This window comes from Mytilinidion resinicola (genome assembly GCF_010093595.1).
Source record: "Mytilinidion resinicola strain CBS 304.34 unplaced genomic scaffold BDZ99scaffold_29, whole genome shotgun sequence".
Lineage (NCBI taxonomy): Eukaryota > Fungi > Ascomycota > Dothideomycetes > Mytilinidiales > Mytilinidiaceae > Mytilinidion > Mytilinidion resinicola.
This window is the reverse complement of record NW_022985465.1, coordinates 461,172-479,191: the sequence shown is the minus strand read 5'-3', so window position 1 is coordinate 479,191 and position 18,020 is coordinate 461,172. Positions and strand designations below refer to the sequence as shown.

General features: G+C 50.8%; 10 protein-coding genes across 10 annotated transcripts; 5 read left to right on the top strand and 5 right to left on the bottom strand.

Annotated features, from left to right (window-relative positions):
- Positions 1-796: 796 nt before the first annotated feature.
- Positions 797-1,419, top strand: BDZ99DRAFT_482547 (uncharacterized protein; the record flags this gene model as incomplete). Its single annotated transcript, XM_033722495.1, has 2 exons — positions 797-844; positions 898-1,419. The coding sequence occupies 2 exons, from the start codon at positions 797-799 to the stop codon at positions 1,417-1,419; spliced, it is 570 nt and encodes a 189-aa protein (XP_033569983.1).
- Positions 1,420-1,788: 369 nt separating this feature from the next.
- BDZ99DRAFT_548422 (uncharacterized protein) lies at positions 1,789-2,715 on the top strand (the record flags this gene model as incomplete). The annotated part of the gene is made up of 2 exons (XM_033726929.1): positions 1,789-2,075; positions 2,133-2,715. The coding sequence occupies 2 exons, from the start codon at positions 1,789-1,791 to the stop codon at positions 2,380-2,382; spliced, it is 537 nt and encodes a 178-aa protein (XP_033569982.1). The 3' UTR covers positions 2,383-2,715.
- Positions 2,716-4,123: 1,408 nt separating this feature from the next.
- On the top strand, positions 4,124-4,414 carry BDZ99DRAFT_363046 (uncharacterized protein; the record flags this gene model as incomplete). The annotated part of the gene is made up of 1 exon (XM_033714709.1): positions 4,124-4,414. A coding segment is annotated over one exon (291 nt), but the record flags the coding sequence as incomplete, so codon positions are not given.
- Positions 4,415-4,665: 251 nt separating this feature from the next.
- BDZ99DRAFT_400676 (uncharacterized protein) lies at positions 4,666-5,073 on the top strand (the record flags this gene model as incomplete). Its single annotated transcript, XM_033716181.1, has 1 exon — positions 4,666-5,073. A coding segment is annotated over one exon (408 nt), but the record flags the coding sequence as incomplete, so codon positions are not given.
- Positions 5,074-6,880: 1,807 nt separating this feature from the next.
- BDZ99DRAFT_400679 (uncharacterized protein) lies at positions 6,881-7,951 on the bottom strand (the record flags this gene model as incomplete). Its single annotated transcript, XM_033716182.1, has 2 exons — positions 6,881-7,575; positions 7,642-7,951. Coding segments are annotated over 2 exons (1,005 nt in total), but the record flags the coding sequence as incomplete, so codon positions are not given.
- Positions 7,952-9,386: 1,435 nt separating this feature from the next.
- On the bottom strand, positions 9,387-10,775 carry BDZ99DRAFT_548418 (uncharacterized protein; the record flags this gene model as incomplete). Its single annotated transcript, XM_033726928.1, has 2 exons — positions 9,861-10,775; positions 9,387-9,722 (listed from the first exon to the last, which is right to left on the bottom strand). Exons 1-2 carry the CDS (start codon positions 10,593-10,595, stop codon positions 9,387-9,389), a joined length of 1,071 nt encoding a protein of 356 aa, XP_033569978.1. The 5' UTR covers positions 10,596-10,775.
- A 119-nt stretch (positions 10,776-10,894) lies between these two features.
- Positions 10,895-11,294, top strand: BDZ99DRAFT_491982 (uncharacterized protein; the record flags this gene model as incomplete). Its single annotated transcript, XM_033723137.1, has 2 exons — positions 10,895-10,975; positions 11,043-11,294. 2 exons carry the CDS (start codon positions 10,895-10,897, stop codon positions 11,292-11,294), a joined length of 333 nt encoding a protein of 110 aa, XP_033569977.1.
- Positions 11,295-13,109: 1,815 nt separating this feature from the next.
- On the bottom strand, positions 13,110-14,154 carry BDZ99DRAFT_482542 (uncharacterized protein; the record flags this gene model as incomplete). The annotated part of the gene is made up of 2 exons (XM_033722494.1): positions 13,110-13,513; positions 13,578-14,154. 2 exons carry the CDS (start codon positions 14,152-14,154, stop codon positions 13,110-13,112), a joined length of 981 nt encoding a protein of 326 aa, XP_033569976.1.
- Positions 14,155-15,268: 1,114 nt separating this feature from the next.
- BDZ99DRAFT_179077 (uncharacterized protein) lies at positions 15,269-15,979 on the bottom strand. The gene has a single exon (XM_033713036.1). It carries the CDS (start codon positions 15,895-15,897, stop codon positions 15,442-15,444), a length of 456 nt encoding a protein of 151 aa, XP_033569975.1. The 5' UTR covers positions 15,898-15,979; the 3' UTR covers positions 15,269-15,441.
- An 82-nt stretch (positions 15,980-16,061) lies between these two features.
- On the bottom strand, positions 16,062-17,918 carry BDZ99DRAFT_400783 (uncharacterized protein; the record flags this gene model as incomplete). The annotated part of the gene is made up of 2 exons (XM_033716185.1): positions 16,062-17,438; positions 17,493-17,918. The coding sequence occupies 2 exons, from the start codon at positions 17,916-17,918 to the stop codon at positions 16,062-16,064; spliced, it is 1,803 nt and encodes a 600-aa protein (XP_033569974.1).
- Positions 17,919-18,020: the final 102 nt, after the last annotated feature.

Below are 18,020 nucleotides of genomic sequence, written 5' to 3'. Positions count from 1 at the left end.
CGCGTTCGTCGGCCGCGGCGAAGAAGTGGTAGCGGGGGAGGGTGGTGACCGTACAGCCAATTCATATTTCCTCTCTAATTTGCATAGTTTGATCGCAAGGGTCGGCAAGCTGCTGATTTACTAGACCATGCCGACGCATCTTCCAGGTCTAGAGCCGTAAATCTTTCAGCATTCAAGCGCATGCTGATTTTGTCCTCGAAGGTCCTTATTCTTTCGTCCTGTTTGACCTTGAGCCAGCTTCTCGCCTCTTCCATAGCTTGTTCCAACGCTTCCTGGCTCCTTATTATCTCATCTGTATCCTTCGCAAGGAACTGAAGCTGAGACTGTAACTTTTGGTGTGCAACCAGCTTTCGGAGACAGTTTTGGTCCTGGCAAAGCTTTTCGAGTGATACGACTCTAGAGATAAAGTACTTCTGCATTAGACATTATTAAGGTTTCTTGAGAGAAGTGGCGTTGAAATCTTAGGAAACTCAGAACCTTCCTCCGGACTGAATACAAGATGTGATATGTGCTGTTGCCCTTGCTGGACGCATACTGCGGAGCCTAATAGGACTCCAGGGAGTTGAAGCTGGACCCTTCCATATCGAGAGACAGCTCAGGGGCCAAAAAAGCTCCCTTGGCAGCGAAAATAAGCATTGTTGCCGCCCCTCCGTGGCTGTCCATTTGCTCAGCAAGGGTTCGAGAACCACGCAATTTTAGAAGGATCGTGGAGAACAATGATACACCGCGACTGTTCAAGCAAAGAGGCACCAATCCTACCCTCGAACTACCGATACGCATCGATTTTCAGCTCAATATGGCCTCTCAGCGCATTGCAAAGACTGTTGAAGAGCAGGATGTCAAGGTAAGAGTTGAGACCACGCTTTCAGAAAGCCTATCAAGCAATTACCCCTCTAGGAAATTCGCGTCGACTCGAGAAGAGAAACAGCATTCCCCTCCAATCCTCGCAATAGCGCTCGGCCTCAGCATTATCCGACCGACCAAGAATCAATCGCTATTGATAAAAAGCCCCGTGACGTTTGCGGGACTATCGCAATTTTTCGCAAGAAGTTGAAAGAAGACAACATCGTCATTGCGGTTTTTGAGAACGCCTTAAAACATGAACGACAAGCCCGTTTCGAATGTGCTCGAGCCTACGACATTCTACACAGCCAACATGGGCAGGCAATTGTTAGGCTCACTAACATGGCAAATAAACGTATCTTGTTGGATCGAGAGCTTGACAAAGCCCAAAACGTTATCCGCACGTTTGAATCTACTATCGAGAATACGAACGACTGCTTACCCAGGCGGACTGGGATAAGGTGGAGCAGGGCATCACAAAAACAGAGCAGCTCAAAGCCAGGATCTCCGAGCTCGAGAAAGAAAAGGTGGAGGCTATGCAGAAACACGAGAGCGCATATCACTGCCACCGAGTGAAAGATTGATGAGCCTGAGAAGATGAATCAGGCATCAGAACCCGAAGAATCGGTCGTGTTAAGTCAGATGGCCTCTCCAGAGCAGATGCCTTCCCTGAGCATCGAAAAAAGAGGAAGACCTTGGGAGAGCGAACAAGATGGCTTACAGTGGCAGCATGGATCAGCAAAGAGGGGCCGAAAGCGATTCACGAGTTTGGCCAAGGAGGTGGCAGAAGGGCAGGCAGGATGTGGACAATCGATTCACGAGGCCTGGTTTGCTTAACTTCCAACCACACTATATAACACCGCACCACGCTCACTTCTTCAAGTCTTCTTCCCACCACTCAAAGCCTTCCCACCACCACTCGAAGCCTTCCCACCACTCGAAGCCATGGCAGGCGTCAATCCCCCTCAGCTCGGCGGCCCACAACCAAATCTTGGGCTCCTAGCACACGGACTCCAGGAAGCCGCCACCGAGTTGGCAAATTTTGCCAATCTTCCTGCACTTGCTCAGGGCGATGCAATCATGCAACTGATGCAGCAAAACCATCGAGAAACTCAGCGACAGATGCAGCAGATGCAGACACAAATGCAGCAGATGGAGCAGCGGATAGTGCAACAGATACGGGACCAGATACAGCAACTCCGCACCGATATCACCACAGGACATCAGGCAATGTGAGTGAATACTATTTAGATGTCCTGCTTATCTGCTAACTAATTATAACTATACAGCGAGTACAATTCTATTGCCCGCCTTGACAACGCTAGTATTAGATTATCCGACACCGCTATTACCGCACTCCGTGACCTTACAACAAACGTTAATATTGCAGGTTTTCCTGCCACACACGCTCATCTTTCGGATATGACAGATCCTGCGCTAGATGGGGTCTTAGCAGCACTAGGCCAGCCTACCAACGGCACGACCGAGGATAAGAAGCAACTGCTGAGGTTCTACATTGGATTGACGGATCCACGCTAGCGATGAGGGAGGTGCTGGTATACTGGAATGGTGATTGCTGGCGGAATCACTAGGAGTTCGTTAGTGTCAGGTGCGCCTGACGAAGGCAAGGTAGGCAGCGGTAGAATACGACTGAAGGGATTGTGCTTGTCAGGGTGTGCTGTTGAAGAGTGCTCTCTCTCTATTTAGTATCAAGACTGGAGGGAGCCAGGGATCCACTCAGGTTGAAATTGATGTGAACTCTGATTTCTATAGACGTCTAGCTAGTTGTATATATACTAGGGGAAGGAAGGGGGCCACCCCCAGGGTGGCGCGCTAGTAAGTTCAGATGAGCCCTGCACAGCTGAGGCTTCAGCTCGGTTCTCTACAGCTGAGATTTCAGCTGGGTTCTCTACAGCTGATGTTCGGAGAGTAGCTTTCTGGCATATGAGTTGTTGATCCTAGGTTGTAGTGCTGCAACCTGAGTGATCCTGCTCAGGATCTAATCTTAGGCGGCATTCTGGCCCTCGTCTAGGAGACATTCTAAGCAGCACTAGGACTCACTCATTCAATTATATTTAGGCTTTTCGATTAAGCTTTCCTATAACCTTCTCCTCTTGTTGTGTATTTAGGCTTTCTGCTCTGCTGAAGATGTCGGGAGACTCGCCTTCGAGCGATTCAACATGCGAATATAAGTTACCCTATGAGATATCGCGATTTCGCGGCAGGACCCCGAAATCTGCCTACTGGTGGCAAGGTGATCCTTGCGCGGCCATCTTCGGGTTTCCAGTTTCCTGGACTTCGAAGTCTCATCTTTCTAAAAGGGGAAAGGCGGTGGTAGGCAGCTGTCGCAAGAGAGCAAGGAAAGCCTCAAGGGTGGAACTACCTGGTCAGCCATTTTCATGCTTTAACGCCACTGTCGTACGTGAAATGCAAGGTCTTGGGTTCAGGCGGCCGGCTAACAAACTTAGTTGCGAGTATCGCAAATAGCATATAAGACGGCGTTCTGCCGTTAGAATGCCCAGATTTAAACTCTTCGTCCCTCAGCAGAAAGCAATTTCCCGATTCCTTCAGATTTTCTAGCCTCAGTTTGCAATGACTTCTATTTTATTCAGCCTAGGAATGAGCAGTACTGCTCTCAAGTCTCTCGGCGATCTCGACCTTACCAAGGTTGAATTCGTAGATCTTACCTGCCCTTCTCCTGTTGAAGACGATGGCATCGCCGATGCAGAAGCAGATCCTGATGCCGAAGATCTTTCAACTCTCGAGCAGCTGCTTGCTAATGCGAGCCGAAAGAGAAATGATGCCGGCCAAACGCATAAACCCGCGTTGTACCCGGATGCTGCCAGAATAACAGCGATTTCCTTCGGCGACATTGGTAATATATCCAGATCTTATCAAGCCGCAGCGCCTCTTCACAATCCCTTGAGTAGCAAGCTTAAAGCTCTTCGCAATTCGAATGGTGCCACAGAAGGCACAGACAGAACTAGCATAGGCCGTCAAGGTGAGTATGTCAGCAGAGTTTCATCACTCTGCTTCCCAACCATATTCATCTACTTACATGAGACCAGACAATCCGATCATGCTGAGTGACAACGAGGATCCTGCGACTGTGCCAGAGCAGCCTTCAAAGCGCCCTAAAGTGTCTCAGGCCAAAAGAGCATGTGCGCGTTCCTCTAAGCCTCCCGGCCGTCGTGTTCCAGCGAAAGAGCTCGATGGCGATGAACAGAAAGCACGCAAGCGCCAACGTACTGCCCATCAGCTTCTTTCCTCCGCTGTGGTTCCAGAAGCAACTATTAGTTGCGTGATCTGCACCAATGACGTCCCGAGAGCTTCCCTTCCATCATCCATCACAGCCGCTTGCAGTCATCCGTCCCAGATTTGCCGTCCCTGTATCGCCTCATGGATATCGTCACGCCTCAAAAGCAGCGGCCATGACAGCCTGATCTGCCCTCAGTGCAGCGAACAACTCGACGACATTGATGTCAGAGTATTTGCTACATCAGAGATATACGAGCAATACGAAAACCTGGTACTCCGCACATCTCTTTCCGGTAATCCAGAGTTCCGTTGGACTCAGGTTGCAGCACTACAACCTAGGATCAACAACTCATATGCCAGAAAGCTACTCTCCGAACATCAGCTGTAGAGAACCCAGCTGAAATCTCAGCTGTAGAGAACTGAGCTGAAGCCTCATCTGTGCAGGGCTCATCTGAACTTACTAGCGCGCCACCCTGGGGGTGGCCCCCTTCCTTCCCCTAGTATATATACAACTAGCTAGACGTCTATAGAAATCAGAGTTCACATCAATTTCAACCTGAGTGTTGGTGTATTGGACCCGGCTGCCACTCTGGACAGCTGCATGCTGATTCAAATCCAATATTGAGATGCGCCCAGTGCGACTTCCGTTCTTGCGTCAAGCACAAGGTCCCGTGGCATGATGGCCTTACGTGTGTGCAATACGATGCTAGCACCGCTTTGCGTCAAAGAGATATGGAGGAAGCGGCCAGCAAAAAGAAGGTTAAAGAGACGAGTAGGCGGCGTCCTGGAAGAAAATGCGGCTGGAGAATTGAGAAAAATGACGGATGCGATCATATGACATGCCGTAAATGCGGAACTCAATTCTGCTGGCTATGCAAAGCTAATTATCAGGACATCTGGAGATACCGCAATGGGGCGCATAGATCGACCTGTCGATATCATTCGACGAATCTTCCCGATCTAGATCTATGATGATTACAGCTGAAACTGTTACGGTTCTGGAGTTGAAGTGGAGGATAACGTGACATTCACATGTGCAAGTGGGCTCGCTCGTGCGCCATCGCTAGTAAGATCCCGTCCAAGAGCCAGGGACGTGCCAATCCATGAATGGCAGTGCCAACCGCATGAATTCCCACAATACGAGCCGCAGTGGCGATGCGTTCCACTCGTTAGAAGGCGCGGGGCTCGGACCGGTCTACGCGACCGAGGGTTTGGGCTGCTCTCTTCTATTATAAGTTATTTGCTATAATAAGAAGCGTTCCGCCCGTAGCATGTCGTCCAAAAAAGGTTGTGAAACTGCGATCGTGGCTTGTAAAATGTCCGATCGAACGCAATCCGTGCTCTGAAACGTGGCAAATGCGTTACCCTGCCACGATTTTCCACAGGGGTGGTAAGCAGCTCAGCTTGCGAAACCCTGCTCATACCCTGGCTTGAGAGCCCAATTCGGCTCTACGTTCGAAGAAACGTGTCTTACAATCTGAGCCCAATTTGGCCTTGGATTCGAGACAAATACAACTAACTTGTGCAGAATTTGTTCAGTATATTGAGCCCGACGGCTTACGAAGGCTAGCGCTTGACAAGGCCGACGATAAGGAGTTTATACTTCACTGGGAACCTTGATGGACCTCGTTAATGTCAGGGGAGCAAAGCTGTATAGAGCTGAGAATGAATCACGTGAAACCTTTGGGTTTGACTGACGATGGTATAGTCACTCAAAACGTGACTTATATGGAAGCAGGATAAAGCGTCAAGAGTTCATTTGACTTCTTTTCAGACACGCCTGTTTACTTAATCGAAAAATATGTCTTTGTGTTTTCCGCACCCCCAAGTTTTATATCAGACTTTATACCCATAGTCTGATCAATGCTCCCTAGCAATATCTCTATGCTTTCGTAGACGAATTTGAGCTGCTCTAAATTGAACAAATGTGTCTTTTTGAGAGTTGTTCGGACTTGACCAGTACAGTGCGTGACAGTAAGCGACTTAATTGAGCTCGGAACACACTTCAAGTCATCCGAGCTGCCTATCCCGGTCCAATTCAGATGCAAGTTTGCAAGCTTTCGAAGATCTCTGAAATCGAGGTTGGAGAAGTTGAGTCACAAGTCGGTGAGGTTTAGTGCAGAGGAGAAAAATCCGGAGAAGAGCTCTTCTGCCGTCCAAATCAATTCTTTTCGGGCCCGGAAAGGATCCCAAGGATGGTGTCTGAGCGTTTGGAGTTTTGGACACGCGATGGCAAAGCCTTCGAGCTCACCGCACTGCGGTGTAAAATCAAGCTCGAGAGTTGAGACGACCCGGGGGCAAGCTTAAAATCAGACCCCTCATAGAGTGCTTCAAAGCAATTGTGTAGCGTGAGGCGATCTAGAGAAGGTAAGGAGAATAGAGGGGTTATCGTCGACAAGTTGAAGCCATCCCGATCATCAAGGTGCTCAAGATGAAGCTCCCTTAGATTGGTTGGGCCCCCAGGCCGATGAATCGATGCAAGATTCAGTATAGGCTCGAGACACCTTGCAGACCATATAAGGTAGAGCCTGGACAAATTGGTCGCGGATGCAATGAGAAGGGTGACTAGATATCCATAACGGTGTGTTTCCGCCATAGAGCCCCATCGAGCCAAGGTTTAGTCTTCAGCGCCGTGGATCAATTGCTGCATGTGAGCTTGCATTATGTTATCATCCTCGGTCAACCATTCTTCGTCGGCGAGGTCATCTTCGTCTTCATCGCGTTCGTAAAACACTTCGTACGCTTTCAGAGTCACTTTTTAAGCTGATTGGCCGAATAATCAGACCGCAAGGGTAAAGATGTTCGATATTGACGGCGCGAGACCAGAGCTGCTCCAATCGAAAAGGTCTGACTTGATGCGGAAGAAGTACGGTTGGCCATTCTTGCGAATAAGATCGTGGGTGTCTCGCACATCGTCTGGGTAGACAGTGCGATAAGAACCATCGGCATCGATTGCAACGGAGGAGCGCCATGGCATCAATCCAATGGAGCCTCTTTCATGAGGTATTAAAGAAACTGAAAGCTTTCCCTTGCCGACGGAGTCGTGAATAGATAGGCGAATGAAATCCCTGCGATTGGCCTGTAGGGCGGTACCATGCGCCTTCCCGCGAATAAGCATGCTTTGTGCAACGGCTTCGGGGAACATTGATTGATTCCGATCATTTCCAGCAAGGTCCTTTGTCAAGACTGCGTCACAGGTCGAATACGTTAACGCCACGTCTTTATCGGACTTGATAGCAAGTTCAACGTCGAAATCCGGGTCCCCGTAACGGTAGACCAGTTCTCTGCGAATGCGAGGGACATGCTGAGCATAATAGGCTTTCGCGCTTTCCCTGCCATCGTAGTGATGCCCGGGATGATCCAGCAAGTCCGAAAGTCGAATAAACGTAATGTTGTGCAGACCGTTTCTCACAGCGACTTCTCTCAGTGCTTCGCCATAATCCCAGACAGTTTCATCGGGAACGCCTACAAGATCTGTTGAAGGTCAGCAGATCTGGTTCGCAAAGATCATCTTCAGCTACGGCCAAAGCGCAAAGGTACCGTTGTATACGACGCCATCTGAGCAGATTTGAACTTCAGCTCCTTGTCCATAGACGGTTGAGATATTTTCGCAAAGGCCATTCAGATGAGCGAGGGCAAGCTCTTCGCCTAGATCCGGCATGGTACCAAGTACCAGGTCTTTAGAATTCGGTGACTTGAATGGGAAGCCTGGAAGAAGGAGGCGAACACGCTCATTACGCTCAACCTGCTTTGCCACCACTGGGAGGAATTTGTCAAAGGCGTCCCAGGACCCAATTCCCCTTTCGAAATGGACACCATAGCTCTCGATGATGCTGAGGATTTGAGCTGCAGTGGTCTCGTGCGGTGCCTTGTCTTTAGTGAGCCCTTGCTGGTCTACTAATTCCTTAGTGATGGGAGTGTTTGCTGAGGAGGTTTCTGAGAGAGACTCAGGGTCAGACAAAGGAATGCTTTCAACGGAAACCCGTTCGATGGGCTTGATATCTCCTCTCGAAAGATGTGAGAATCACCCGAGGGCCGAGACAGAATGGCTTGGTCATTGCCATGATCGGTTAGAAATTCGCTGACAATCTGAACTGAAGCCAATTTACTAATGAGGGTTGGATATGCGATTGAAGATTGGTTGACTATAGGAAGCACTGGTAGATTAGATATCTTCGGTTCATCCGCTGTATTCTACAGCAAGCACTTGGCATCGGCGAGCATAAGGCGATAATCACCCTATGCTCGCCGACTGATAACCTGGACTTTGTGATAACTCGACTGAGTCGGCCCACGTTTGCAGCGATCGGCCTAGCGAGGATTAGTTGGGGCGGATTACCGGTCGTCTTCTGAGAGACTAATTGGTATCTTGGGGGGTGACACTGATTCTATGCTCGCTTAGACTTCGAATACTTCGGATCTTTCGATATACTCCGGAACTTTCGAACGCTTCGGCCACCCCGAGCGGGACGATCACGTGCTCGTGCACAATACCTTTGATCCTGTGAGGCAAAGCTAGTACTGCACTGTATAGATCTTGTGGACAACTGCAGCCAAGACATTGCACCGTGGACCAGGATCTTCGCACACGTGACACAGAGCGCAGAACGCCTAGGCAAGTAGGTTTTCGAGTCTAGGAAATGTGTCCATGTGCGCAATAGGCTTCACAGATGTTTCGAAATGGATACCTCTCGGTCATGATAGATTCCACTCACTGGTACTGGTTGCCGCCGTAGTCTTGATATGTACGACAGGCCTCACGCGCATATCGATACAAGAACGTCAGACGTCTCTAGATAGAAGTTCTGAAGACCTATACAATGGTTCTATTCTTGCGAACTTATCCGACGCTGCCAGGAGGATGCCAGAACTCTCGATGAAGGTCTGTGCAATTTGCTTCGTGGCTCGGGTGGTTTCCAATTCTATTTTACAGTTCCAGGTCAGTCAGTACATCTTCTTCATAAGAGACAATCTAACCAAGACTTACAGTTACAAAAGTGACCTCTGTTAGTCAATTCGGCCCCTCATTGCATTGCCTGATCTGAATGATATGACGAACGGAAGACTAAAACTTGCAATTGCCGAGCATGACGAACTATGGTACGAAGCAGTGCGCCTGGGTAACTTGACGGGATTTATAACTTGGCTCATTAGACTCTTCGTCGTTTTCGCAATGCCACTGTCCATGGCAAAGCTGTCGACAAAGAATAGCCGACAGACACTGGCTCATTTATGGGCTTCATCCCATATTCTTTTTTCCGTCGCTACCTCCTCCACCATTTTCATCAACAGCTACCTGGTGGAATGATGCTCCTCTCGATGACCGGGGAAAGCTGGGCAGTCACCATTTGGGTACCATCCGTATTGATCGGGTACGACCTTGCGAAGCTGAGCGAAGCTGCACCAGCCAACGAGCATACCAATTCAACCGGAAGAGGCAGCAAGCGCGCTGGACTCTGCATTGGAAGTGCCATGGGGCTGCACAATTTAGAGATTTCAGCGCCGCAAATGATTTCTGCTCTGATCGATAGCTTCCTCCTTTTTGCGTTATCACACTTTGACGTGAAGGATGTTATTGGGTGGGTACTCCGATCAGGTGCACTCTCAGGACTCATTGCGGCCTTCATGATTGTTCAACTAGAGGTATGAAAGATAGAGTTTTAGAAGTTCAGGGACTCTGAAGAGAATACAGGGTAGCTTGGATATCATTGTGAACGCTTTTCACAATATCTTGATGGTAACGTCGCGTTAGAGTCTACCAGACGCCTCTTCACGCTGCCAGGGCCCAGAATCATTTCAACCTCCGTTGCAATGCTTGAAGCCCGCTGTAGCTCACTCAAAAGCACAGCTTTGTATATCCACACGTCGAGAACAATATCCGTCTCAAAGCGACCGATCTTGCATCGGAATTTCCTCTCCTCAGCGGCCGCGAAAGCGGTACCTTGCGTCACCGAAGCAATTTGTCTGTTGCACACTGATGCCCGGCGCAAAGCTGCAACGCAAAGTATCTCGGCCAGAGATTCGTCGCATTCTTTACATTGCACGTATCGTTCGCAGATTTGGACGACTCGGTGAAAAACGGCTAGGGTGTTGAAGCAGGGGCCGGTCGCCGAATGGTGGTCCAAGTGCTCGGTGATCAGGAGCAGTTTGTGGAGGCAAGAGCATTTTTCTAGCGCTTGAGGGGATGACGGCAATATGGTTTCCGGGTTTGACGTTTGCGGATCATCGAGGACTCCAGTGCCGGCCGTGAGGGAGGCCGCGTTCTGCCGTGGAACAGCACTCAAATCTTGTGCCGAACTTATCGTTTGCCACGCCTCATAAGTAGGTATTGTCTGATCTTGCCAGAGTGGGCCTTTATGAGTAGGTGAGTAAAGGTCAAAGATGTGAAAGGATGTGTTGGGTGTAGTGTTGCTGATATCGATTGCACGATTGGGGTTGTTCAGGAGAGGCGCCCAAGTATCGAAATCCAGCGGCTCAAGGGTCCCAAAATCCATATCTGCGATTCGAAGGGATTAAGCATAGTAGAAACCGGCCTCTGCTTGGTCGAAGTATAGCCACTCGCTAGCACCTTAATACAACTCATGTTATCCTCATTCAATTGTGCCAGCTGCCAAAAGCTTCTGCACTCTACCAACCCTCCTCACCTACACCCACATGTCGCAAACTCTTGCGCCTACAACAACCTTTCTATTAGCTCTTCTTCTACCAACCTGCGCACCAACTCACCGTGCGCTGCCACCCGTTACTCTCGTGAACCCAGAATCAAAAAGCGCTGTCCGAACACCACAACACCATGTCCAAGCTATTCATTGGCGGCCTTGCCTGGCACACCGATGATGCCACCCTCCGCACCAAGTTTGACGAGTTCGGCACCGTCGAAGAGGCAAAAGGACCGTGACACTGGCCGTAGCCGCGGATTCGGCTTTGTTCGCTTCTTTTAGCAGGGCGAGGCCAACCAAACGATCGAAAACATGAACAACGTCGAGTTCGATGGCCGAACCATCCGCGTTGACAAGGCTTCCGAGCGGTCCAGCAGAGGCGGAGGCGGAGGGGGATACTCCCGTGGCGGTGGAGGAGGTGGCTATGGCGGAGGCCGTGGGGGTGGAGGCTACGGCGGCGGAGGTAGCTATAGAGCAGGATACGGTGGACGCTTCGGCGGAGGCGGCGGATATGGCGGCGGTGCCGGCAACTAGTCAGGAAGCCGTCCGGGGAGCCATAGCCGGTTCCTATAACGCTGGCGCATTGGAATCGCCAGCAGAAGGTGAACGCCCACGTCTAGAGGGAGCAAGAATGGGCTCCTACGATGCCCCAGTTGATTGAATTGAGTGCCAAGACTCAATCAACTTAATAAACTAACTTATGTCTTTTCAAGGGGGCAGATAAACACACACCCCCTTTTGAGTAACCGCACAGCCCTTTTCGAGTAACCACACACCCCCTTCCCCCTGTCACTTCACCGCCTTCTGATTTGCTCGGAGGGCTGCTCCGTAGCCTCCGATTCGCTCGCTTAACTTGCTCACTAATTCCAAATGCTCTCTTCAAATCGGCTACGTACAACACAAGCAATTACATGGCTATATAGCCTGCAGCGCAGACTATCTGATTTGTGCAGCTGTATATATGGCCGTATGTGAGCTTGTACGTGAGCTTGTACGTGAGGCTATACGTGAGGCTATACAAATCGGCATGGCTATATAGCCTCTCCATTTTACAGTGTAGCTGTAAATATAGCCGTACGTGAGCTCGTACGTAAGGCTATGCGTGAGGCTATACAAATCGGCAAGGCTATACACGTGTAGATGCACGTGAAAATAAATGCCCGGAGCAAGGTTCCAGCCCTCCGAGCCAATCAGAAGATTAGATGAAAGGGGGGGTGTGTGGTTACTCGAAAGGGGGTGTGCGGTTACTCGAAAGGGGATGTGCGGTTACTCAAAAGGGGGTGTTCGTTTATCTGCCCCCCTTTTCAAAACCGTTAATTAATAATTGTACCTGCTCAGGAACCATCCGAGAATCTAGAAATTCACCAGCATCCCCCGAATATCATCGTGAGTCACCTTCTCTGGGAGCTACTGGAATGTTAGATGCTGCATTTGAAGCTCAAGTTACTTGCGACAGCATCTGACCGGGAGATTAAATCTCCGGGCGGGCTTGAAGATCATATCGAGCACCCGGATGAGCCATCACATCACCTTCACATTAGAAGCGCGAGTCGAGGCTCTCATTGGATTGACGAGAAACGACAGTGAAATCGAGGAACACCTTGATACACAATCAATCAAGTCCATGGAGCAACCAGCTCACAACCCCATGCTTACGGCGAATGAAATCGACAAGAAAACTCGCCTTGATACACTGCGAGCAGCTAAGCCAGGGGAGCAGCCAGTAGGGAAGCTTGCTAAGCTACTAGCTCAACTCCCCTGAGCAGATATTTAGCGGCAGCGACCCCGGAGAAAGCCTCGACGCACTATTAGGTAAGCAGCTAGTGGAAAAATTCAGCCAAAGAGCTAGCTAAAGAGCTAGCCAAAGATCTAGTTGAAGATCTGGTAGAGCGACCAGCCGATCCGTCAGTTCTCTGCCCGGAGCTGACGTTAAACGATGGCGACCACAAAATGTGTATTTACGCACTGCCAAATGAACAGTATCTTGAAGTAGCCAGGTTCGCCCGCTAGCGCAAGCCAATACAAGCAAGAAAAGAGACGATATTTGGGAGGTTCCCTGCTCGGATGAAGTAGCCATTGATCAACTCGCTGAGAACGTGGTTGCCCCGGCTCCGGCGGGTTTCTCTACTGGTCCACGTTGCCCGGTGCAAACCCGAAGCAGAAGATAGGGCACGACGCTTTGGTGATTTCGTTGGATGGTGCACCCCTCTATGGAAGGAGTGGACGACTTCAGCTTACAAAGATCTTGAATCCTATTAGCTGAGAGGTTCATTGGAAAGATTGAAGGCTGGGTCGTACTATGACGTGATTGAGGTCTAAACGCTCGGGTTTGCAGTCTTGCTCGCAGGTTCAATATCTCCTTTTCTTGCTCACTTCCTCATTATGACTTGCAGTGAACACTGCCACTGTCTCTTGGTTTCGATTACTCTTAATCTGAGCAACCGCTTGTTTGATCGTCATACGCGAGTTGGGGTGAGGATCTAGCATGGCCTCGCAGCAATCGGCAATCGAAGAGTTAGACTCTGATAGCCATGTCTGGAGTATTTCTAGCTGTTCCCCTGGCCAAAGTCGGCCAGTACTTCGTGGTCTACGAATCAGTTCTGACCCGATTAGGCCACAAGCCAAACAGTCGACAGGAGGACCGTGGGTTTGCTTTTCAACTTGTTCAGGAGCCAAATAAGGTACCGTCCCTGGCCAATCATACTCAATTTCCTTTTCCTCCGAGGCGCAGCCGAAATCAGTAATCGTGCAATCTGGTGGGTTATAGGTTTTGACAAGAATATTGTCAGGCTTGAGGTCTCTTTTCTGTGAACAAACTCTGGTTGATGGCGCCAGAAGTTGCCTTTTGGTCGCTTGATTCTATGGGTTTCTTCTTCCATAATATAGTTGCCAATTCCTTCATCCTTCTTGCATGCCCTGAGAATTGACTGTGCTTCACAAGCCCGGTACTCAGGGGGCTTGAAATGCCAGGTTTCTGGGGGCTCAGCACCGGCGTTAATAGCAAGATCCTCCCATGGCGCTGACTTGATTCTTTTGGGTATATCTCTCTATCCTTCACCAGGCTCGCAATTCGTGCAGTGTCGCTAGGAGAAAGAGCTCTTTTGCGACCTCTTAACTCATGCCCTTGGTTGTGATGTGATCTTGGCTGATTTGATGCTAGAATTGTGTGCTGAGAGTCCTTAGATACACCAGTGATAATCTGAATATCTTCAGCTGTGGCGGTTCTGCCCCAGTGTTGTGCATAGAGCTTGCCCCAGAATACTCCACAGTGTGATGGTGTCTTCGGAATGGTGTAGTTCTCCTTGTTCCCGGGGCTGTGAACAAGATCAGAAGGTGGGGTGAAGTGGCGCGGGCGGGATTTTCGCTTGGGGGCTTGCTTCAGAACACGAGGCATAATTTGGCTGAGAATTGATGTTATGAGGTTTGTTATGATTTTGAAGCATGAGAATCAGGGGCTATTTGGTGTTGTGGCCCGTGCCTTAAAAACGGAGGTTATTACTCCGGTGTAGAGCCACGGTCGCCTTAGTAGCCTCCGGTTTGGCATGCGACAACCAAGAGGGATTAAGGGAGAGTCGGCAATTGTGTTCCGAGATAAAATCTATCCTCAAGAGGCAAGTGTCAATTACTGACTGAATTTCATTTCCTGGGTTGAAGTCTGGTAACTAATGTTTTAAGCTCCGCATAACGTTACTGCGACCTCGCCGCCGTCACCGGCTTCGATTCCGCGACGCCCCGCAACACCAGCTCTGCGACACCCTCTCCACGACAGCAGCCATCACAACGTCCTATACTCGCCGTCCTCTGCTTCCGCAGCGTCGCCGAATCCGCGAGCTCGTCGCGATTCTAGAGACCCCGCCGTCGCGATTCTAGAGACCCCCGCCGTCGCAATCTCGTCATCGAGCTCCTCTTCAGCACCCTAATACACTTCCTCCCGACCCGGACGGCAGCGCAATCACGGCGGCAATGATCTAGAAGCGCCTGACCGAAGTCCTCACTCTGGCTCGCGTTCCTTACACTAACCAGTGTCACAGGCTCCAATCATCGTCGCTGCTCGACCTTCTCACTCTTCCGACCGCCTCACCACCCTCTCCGATCAGCACACCAACGTGCCGGACCTGCTATCGCCTCACTCCTTCCACCTCGTCCTATCTCACCCTACACCACCGAACGATCGTCTCTCCACTGCCCTAGCAACATGGTTCGCGAGACAGGCTCGCGCCACATACAACGCGTTTGAGGGGAAGTTCGAGGCGCTGGGACCGCTTCATCGGGCCTGTGCGACAAGTGATGGAGGCCCTCCGCTGTGGCAGCCACACCGACATACACAGTGTTGACTTCGGCACTGGCTATGGAGTGGTGCCGGTCGCCACCAAGAAGATGGGCACCGGGCTGCTATAATCTCCTTCGAGGCCTCCCCGCTCGGCTCACGGCCTTCGCGTTCTTCAGCTGGGAGTACAACAATGAATTGACTATGCAGAGGAAAGTTATCTCGGTGAAGACCATGTCCTTAAATACAGTTTCCTCCTTCACACAATTTGGCTGACTCACGCGGCAACTCACCTAGTGAGTTCCGTCGTGAGTTCCTCAAAGCTCCAATCGAGTCCTGCTGAGTCATCCTGCCCCCGCCTGGCCCTCAGTCGTGGCACTGCCCTCCAGCTCCTCGATTACCTGCTCAAGCGCATCACTGCGGCAAGCGGGCCTTGGCAAGGTCCTCGCCGCGGATTGGGCGACATCGCGGACTCGGGCGGTGAAGATGAAGACGTCGCGGATGTAGGTGTTGCTTCCGGCGTAGACGATGTCGCCAGTGCCCATCGCTTGGTCGAGGTTGGGCTAGAAGAAGCCGGAATTCCTGGAGCAGAAGCCTCCGCCAGCGCCGTTCGCGCCATGGCAGGGCGGGCCACGGGCCAAGGGAGCTTGAAAGGCCAGCAGGGACTTCCGAGGATGACGCGAATAAGGTCGAGCGCCGCATAGGAACCCGGCTTGGTTTTGGCCACACGAGCGTTGCGATTCCCCTACGTCTTCTGTTTCCTATGTCAAAATTGTCCGTTATCCTGTGATAATTGAGTGACTTACCACCCTTAGGAGTTGAACAGTGCCACAGAATAAAAAACCATTCAACGAAATCCTCTGCCGTCATGAATATAGGATTTCACGCGTGGCCGATACCCAATGCCTCCATTTCTTCTCTCCTTGACCAGGCCAGCTTTGATCACAGTGAATCCACACATCAGCTAGAGTTTCGCTCTGCTCCTTTACAAGTGTCTGCCCTTTGTGACATTGAAATTTGCCATCCGTCCATGACTACTCTTCGCGCTGCTGAGTCGTTGCAACTGCCCGGGAGCTTTGCGAAACGGGAATAACGGCGGATCCGTGGCTGTGTGAGCCGTCGGTAGATTCACCGGCGTTGCGTTGCTTTCGCTCAGTCTGTGAGGGCTTAGAACGCCTGCTGGAACGTTTAGCCGGTGGTCTCTCAGTCTGTGAGGGCTCAGAACGCGTCCTGGAACGTTTAGCCGGTGGTCTGTAATCCGCAAGCTCCTCTGTTAAACTATCAGATTCCTCGATGCCCTCTTCATTCAGCGACCCTGATGCATCACCCCCTGGATCACCTGATGCATCACCCGCTGAATCACCTGCTAGTGCTGGTGTTTCAGCTGCAACAGAGTTGGCTCTCTCGTTCGCCTGTCGAATAGCTTCGTCCCTCTGCACTTTTGTCCAGTCTCTCGCATTTCTGTATGCAGTAGCTCCCTGCCGGAAGGCTTCTGGATCGCCGGTCATAGACCACCCCTTAAGTTGATGCATAATATACTCTTGACGGGCCCCGGGTTTACTTGCCTGCGCAGGATGGCTGGTGTACATCCCGAGAGTGCCGCCATGATAAGTCGATGTAATGGTGTAAGCATTGTTGTCAAAAACAGGCTCATCCTTCCCGTATGACTGAAGACTGTGCATACCTCTTGCTCCCAATGCACCGTCGTAACAAGCCTGTCGTCCAGCCACCGCCAACGATCCATCCGGCCCCTTGGTTGCCAGGAAAAAGTTTGGCGCAATAGGAAGGTCCTCCTGCTTTGTAGGAAGGATATGGCCGCCAAGCTCGTTAAGGACTTTTCGAGTAAGCTGTTCTGGTGGCGCACCGTAATAGACGTCTGGGTTCCCAGGTCTAAGCGAGCCGTCCGTTAGATGATCGAGGTTGTTGAACGGGATTCCTCCTACGCGGCATCTATCATCAATCGTGCCTTCAATAATAGGAATCACCAGTTCTGCCACTTGTTTCTCTTTGTGGGCGCGCTTATTTGCTCGTCTAAAACCTTCGAACTTTCCATCAGAAAATCGAGATGGCGAAAGAGACGGTCGACGTTGCGCTAATACTTGTTTGAGATCCTCCCAGTTGTTAGGCTTAGCAGGTACACTGCCATCAGGGTATTCGTATCCATCACAATAAATACCGTTTTCAGTAAGGTGCTGAAGAAAGTTGCGGTCATAAGGCCCGGTCTTCTTTGTTTTCATAGCATTCGGGGTGGGCTTAGTGCTCAGGGGATTCTCTGAACCCTGTTGTTGGCCCTGTTGTCGGCCCTGCTGTCGGCCCCGTTGTCGGCCCCGTTGTTGGCCCTGTTGTTGGCTCCCAGGACTTGACTGGCTCGGGGTCATGGTGCAATTGGAAGAACGGAGAGGTTCAGGGTACTAGAGAGCGTCATCAGCTTTGGCACCAGCGGGCAAGTATTTTATAGTACATACATTCCTCAGGTTTGAGAGGTCTGGGCCACCGTGTCTAGAAAACTGCTTTATGTCTTTTAGGGTCCTTGGATTGCAAGAACGGAGATCATGGGCCGTGTCTTTGGCAGTTTGGCGATTTCTCTTTGACTCAGTTTGGCGATTCCTCTTTAACTCAGCGAGGAAGTTTCGAGTGACCGGCCGGCGGACTTGTTGATACAATGAACAGGGCGGGGTTGGAGCAACTTGAGGGTTTCTTCGGTCTAGCTCTCTCAACGCTTGTCTCGTCAACCAGATCTTTGATAAGTTATTCCAAAATGCCGGTGGTGGTTGGGATCCGCTGGGATAGCGGACCCTCCGCTTTTTCAGCGCTGGTTGCGATATTTCGTTCGGTTGAGGCCGCTCTGAGCGTTGACGTTTGCCAGAAGCTGAGAGTTGTAGTTCAAGCATCTGGGGATCGCAAACAAGATGGCTTCGTTGGCGTGCCTGCTGCTTGCCGCCGTGCCGCTCTGCTGGAGACATTATGCAAGCAGTGGGTTGATACATTGCGGC